We start from the raw sequence: 5,945 nt of genomic DNA, 5'->3' as shown, positions 1-5,945 counted from the left end.
TTTTTACGTTAAACTGCCATATGTATAGTCTAATAGCTGGTGTTAAGAACAGCACAGAGTTCATTGCTTTTCTAACAAAACCAAGTGATCTTGCTCCAAGTTAACACTTGACTATACGTTAACTTGCATCGGCTTTTTCTTCTAATCACTATCTGAGTCGCTGCTACTGTCACTGACCTCAGTTGTTCGAATGTCCTGCATTCCTGCTACTTTGATGCTAGTCCTTGGCAGGGCGGCACCCTATGTAGCGTGGGACTGATTCTTAGCACATGCAGCCAGTCTATTGCACCCACTTAGGCCATTCGCACGTTTGCCTTCTTCATCGACACAGCCAGGCTGCGGGTGGTAGCACGGAAACGGGAACACATGCTGACCATCCAGAGTCGACCAAATTCTGGTCCAGGGTGGGATTGTTGCGCTGGGCAATGCTTGCGCAGTCTTATCTATGATTCGTTGCAGAAGGGCAGCCCTCTTTACGTGCAGGAAGGATGCGTCTTCTGGTGCGCGCGGGCAAGCAGCTTTAGGAGAGTAGATCTGTCTGTTCAAAAGCTTGTTGCCCTGAGCTGCAGATCAAACTCCTGGAAGTCATTAGCCACTGATGTCGTAAAAAGCATGGTGTGGTCCTTGCTGCTTTGAGGAGGTTTTGATTACGATGTCAGGAGGGTTCTCACAAACTCATTCATCATGGGGTTATGTCGAGACACAAGGCTGCACTTGAACCAGCCTTTCTTGCCGGCTGAGTAGGATAACTCGTAGCTGTCTCTGCCACTCAGGTATGATGAAGGGCAGTGCCACGCACCTGTGAAGTTCAGTGTTCCCACTATTCATTGGATTAGTACGTATGTCATTCTGGGCCTGTCCTCCCCATAGTTCTGGTCAGATCTCTCAGTGTGTGTGCTGCCAGGTGTAGACACGATGGGTAATAATTCTGTCGTCTTGGCGTGGATAATACTCTTTCATCGTCATGTCTGGACACTGCTACAGAAGTGTGCAGGATTATCCTTGTATCAGCCTCCTTCCTGCGTTCGATTCTAAGCAGAACAATCCGTAACAGACTCTCTTGTGATAATACGCTCTTCGTCTCTTCATTGTGAATCACCACCCAGGTAGAGATGAGTTAGGACAACAGTAGGTCAGATTTCTTAGTCTCACACCATTGCTCACAGAGGAAGTTTAGCGAGCGTTAGCCTTGTTTGCCTGCACTTCAATAATTCTTGTGGGTCAGAAGCCTGTGTAATGGTCATTGACTTCAATATTCTTTGGCAGGTTTTGATCGGCCATACCTGGTGTTCTGCTCAGCGAGACCTTCAGGCTTGGTGCACTGTACCTGTCACACGAAGTGCTGAACTCAGTACAGCAGGCACATCATTCAGGTTATTTGTGATTGCATGCAGCAATAGTCCAAAATCTTTCACCCTTTCGTGAAGGGACAGTGTCGAATGGCATACATAGGAGATCAATAATGCTACTGCTGTCTTTGCTGTCATGTTAGGAGGCAGGCAGTGAGTGGCTTGGTCACGTTGGTCTCCTCTGTCAGGTTTTGCATAGGCTTGACTTGGTACCTGTTCTTTATTTGCCATGCATCCTGGAAGAGAGATCGGTGCGTAGTCACTGCATCATGGTCCTATAAAGCTCAACAATGTCTAGCTTCTCCACCACTGCATGATCTGTGTCATACGCAGAGGGCAGTTATTTTCATTACTCTTCCCCGTGCAGCTGTTTTAGCCGGCAGACTCTTCGGTTTTTGTTTTGTGTGGGAGGTGTTACCTTCACAGTACTGTGGCTTCTTCTGATCACTGGTCAGTGCTGAGACAGTGCCTCCAGACCCAGTTTGTTCACACGGGTAGATTAAGGTGGTTTCTTAAACGTTGCAAGTCAGCGCATTGTGTCCAGTTGCTATATTTATTGGAGGGCATGTTGTGAGCTTGCACCAAATGGATTTCGTCTCCGACTGGCTGCATTACCTTGATCCCCATCTCTGCATCCCCATGCTGACTCGACTGTAACAGAGTCATGGTGAGGGCTGGGAAGGAAGATGTAGCATCAATTTCAACTCTGCAGAGACAGCAGCAGTGATGCGGTTTTGTGTTAAACCATTTATCGTTGGCAGCGGTTTAGTGTAATGCCCTCGAACACTCGCTCCTTTGGCCATCTGCATTGTAAGTCTGTTCAGAGCATTCACGGCAGAGACACGTATTATGCTTGCCATGCGGCTTACTCCTCCCGACGAAATGCACCTGCTATTAGTGCTCATGTTACATTAGGGCTGTTTCAGGATAGTTTCTTCATCTCAGCAGATAGGAGGCAAAGACCGCTGCCATATCTGTAGTTACCCGGCTTGCTGTGAGTAAGATAGCATTCGTGATGATTCAGAGAGATGTCCTAGTCCATACCCAGTCAGCTTCTCGCTGGTTAGTAAATAAACCTGTGAGACATGTCTGACATCTCCAGCGAAGATGGACCGAATTGATGTGGTTGCTCAACAGTGATTTGGAAAAGCATTCTTTGTTCCGCAGGGCTGATAACTGTTCATGGACTTCTGAATCATTGTAACTTCATGAGTGCAGTGGATGTCTTTTCAACACATCTTCAAAAGACGTGCAACCCTTTCTCACGCAAGCTTTGCAAGCCGACGCAAGTTAAGTAAGCGGGGAGACTGTTTGAAATATGGCAGAAGATGTATTTTTTGCGCAATTCATATTTTGGGAAAATGTAAAAAGTCATCATTATTTTCGCCCAAAATTTTTATCGCAATTTCATCACAAGCCCATTAAATGTGGTATCATCTTGGTAGAGAATTTATTCCCTTTAATATGATACACACACACTGTTGAAACGAAGGTTCGTAAAGGCCGACGCAAGTTATACGATATAGCGCGGGAGAAGGCCTGTGTGTAATGCTACAAAATGCTGCTTTTACTACTATCAAATTTTTTACGTTGTGAGCCTATAACGTTATTGTTAGAAAAGCTATGAACTTGTCCTCATCACACAATATAACCATATATATGGGCAGTTTCTGGAAAGTTTCAATGCATTACTGAAAAGGCGTTTTGAATATGAGAGGAGAGAGATGTATTGGGCAATTTATATTTTGGGGAAAAAATTGGTAAAAATCACATTTTGGCCCCAAAATTGTTACGATTACATCACACCAAGCCCAGTAATGTGGCTTATCATCTTACTAGGAATATTTAATTCCCTTTTATTGATACAAACACGTGGTCGTGAAAGGAGGTTCTATTCAGACATTATCTTCAAATTGGTTAGGATTAGTAGACAATGGTGGCATTTTGAAAAATAGCGCCATTTTTTTTCAGCGCATATTTTCAGGGTAGTCCACCTGAAGGTGTTCAGGGACGGTCTCGCTTGAAACTCGTTGATACCAAACAACCTTTTTAACAACACTCCATGTCTGCTGTTGACGCAAAAATGGGGTTTGCCCCTGGCGTATATCTCAAGATTTTAGAAATTTGATATCTGCTAATTGCAACTTTCGCACGCATTATATTTGCTATATACTGACTAATCGTGCGTCATGAAAGTCAATATCACAGAGAGTAGCGGTGTTAATTCAAGCCGGTACGCGGAATCATTTGCTCAATATATTCTAGATATATTCCCAGATAGAGCGATTTTTCAAGTATTACCACAGAGCCATGATAGGTACATAGATTATCACGCATGTTGCAGGTGTTACGTTTGCAAATAATAAATTCGTTAGGCGCGCAATGACAGATTGCAGTGACTTACTGACTGCTCGTGACACACGAACAGAGCACTTACTTATGTATGTTTAATTATATGTAATCATGAATATCAATTGTAAACTAATACAATATACAATTTTGATGAGTAACAGTTAAAAGTTAAACACTACTGTGGTTCGATATCTGTGCAATTACTGCCTGCCCTTTGGTCTGTGGAATAATACAGTTTAAACGCAATGCAATTTGTAATAATAGATCACACATCACATGACACATTGTAGTATGGGTCATGTACATAGACTTCGGAAGTGGATCGGCAAATAGAAGAGCCGACCATGACGGTGTTAAAGACAGCCATGCAATATCTGCTATTTGAGATAATCATTTTGAAGCATCTCATTATTTATGTGTCAGCTGACAAGGGTTAAAATCACTGTTGGCGCTTTGAATTGACAATGTGATATGCTGTACCTATTAAAAATATAACTATTGTAGTAATGCGAATTAGTAAATACATTGCTTTGTCTGCTGTCTCGTCAGTGGTGCTACATGCCCGGGCGTTATTACAGGTGTACCAGCGACTTGATTTCATGAAAGATACATAAACAGAAAAATTTACCGGTTGAGAAATATTCACATGCTGAGCCACTGAAGATATTTCATTATTGTTTATGGCTTATCAAAACTAAACAACACATGCTGAAGAATTTTGCTAATAAAAATTCCAAAACTGTCTGTATTTTACCTAACTTTTCCAATAATCCCGCGTCACCCGATCTTCCACCTTTATATAAAACAACAATTAAGGCAAGTCAAAAAAGTAAGAGCGCTAAGAAGGATGCAGCTTCCATCTCTGATGAAGTCAGTAACCCTCTGCATTCCGAACTAGGAAACAAGCAGAATCGTAGATTGCTGAAGCATCCAGACACGTGTGATTAAGTTGTTCTTAAATAATGTGCAGTAATGGTATTTGGAGATAAAAAATATTGCGGAATGATATCGTTGTTATTATTATGTTTGTAGAAAAACAAACATTCTTACAAATCCGGTCAAAGACTGAGAAATAATTTAAACTACAGTACTGCTAGCAGTTACAGTGTTCACTACGCATTGTGATGTTTATGTGTGTAATTGCGCATTACGTCTGTGTACTGGTCTGTGCATACGGGAATGGGGGTCAGGTGTCGAATGCCATCGTTTTTGCAATGCTAAACATACATGTACAGCGTTATAGAGAAAATTCTTATTGAAGAACTAAATTTGACCTTCTAAGATAAGGAAATGTTAATTAAACTCCAGACACAAATATTATAATTAACGATAGAGACGTTTTAATGTTACAACGTTACACATCTACGGTGTGTCACCACAGCCAGATTTTTAGTGTACCGCTACATTCGCTAGGCGGCGCCACCATTCAATTCCATAACACTATTTTGGCGTTGCGTCCAGTCTGTGTATCCGTTAGTCTGTGGTTAAACGCGCGTCGTCTGTTGACCGATTAGCAGCGAGGCTTGTCGCTGGAAATTACACCGACCCGACCGGAGGAAATCCACACCGACTTGCACAAATTTGCACAGTCGCTGGAACTTCGCCAAGGTATATATTCAGCGCGCGCATCGATGGCGTTTTGGCCACCAGCGGCGCTGTCGTCGCCTCCTGCCTGGCCGCTACTCCTGTCACAAAGCAGCACATTAATTTAGGAGCAGGACAGGGCACTGTTTGCCTATTTATACCCTGTTAGCGATATAGTAGGAGCATTAAAATATAATAGCAGAAACGAGCATCTGATTTCCACACAGCTGGGTCGCCATCGGTTGGTGGTAATGCGGGCTTGGGGAGTCAGAGCTAACCGCGTTCGGTAACTGTCTACCAGTACTGATAGCTCGCATAAATTTCCAAGTTTGCTACGCGTAAACAAGTATCTAAATGCAATATGCGCAAGGAATCTAATAACGAGAATACAGGTAGAAAACTATAATAATTCATGAGTACATCGTAGCACCACGCATGTGCAACACATATCCGTACGACACTGAACTAGTAAAATCGGAAGTGAGTAATATAACTTAGTCAAACGGTCACTAGCAGTTTCCCAAGATATGAGTGCCACGGAATAATGAATGTTTAAATGTTTCTTAGGATTGCGTAATCGAACAGGAGAATATCACACCCATAAATAGCAGCATAAGCAAACAGTTTTTTAGTGTTTATTTTGCAACGACCAGCTTCCAA

The 5,945-nt window shown here is 42.7% G+C and overlaps 1 protein-coding gene across 1 annotated transcript in view; it reads right to left on the bottom strand.

Moving 5' to 3' along the window:
- Nucleotides 1-2,015, bottom strand: part of LOC106805162 (adenosine receptor A1-like) — a 17,931-nt gene extending 15,916 nt beyond the window's left edge. The window contains exons 1-2 of the mRNA XM_014806658.1: nucleotides 1,965-2,015; nucleotides 1,284-1,327 (exon numbers count right to left, since the gene is read on the bottom strand). Coding sequence (XP_014662144.1) covers nucleotides 1,284-1,327; nucleotides 1,965-2,015 — 95 coding nt within the window. The remainder of the gene's footprint in view (nucleotides 1-1,283; nucleotides 1,328-1,964) is intronic.
- Nucleotides 2,016-5,945: the final 3,930 nt, after the last annotated feature.

This window comes from Priapulus caudatus, unplaced genomic scaffold (assembly GCF_000485595.1).
Source record: "Priapulus caudatus unplaced genomic scaffold, Priapulus_caudatus-5.0.1 Scaffold103, whole genome shotgun sequence".
NCBI classification, from domain to species: Eukaryota; Metazoa; Priapulida; class Priapulimorpha; order Priapulimorphida; family Priapulidae; genus Priapulus; species Priapulus caudatus.
This window is presented reverse-complemented; position numbering and strand designations above follow the sequence as displayed.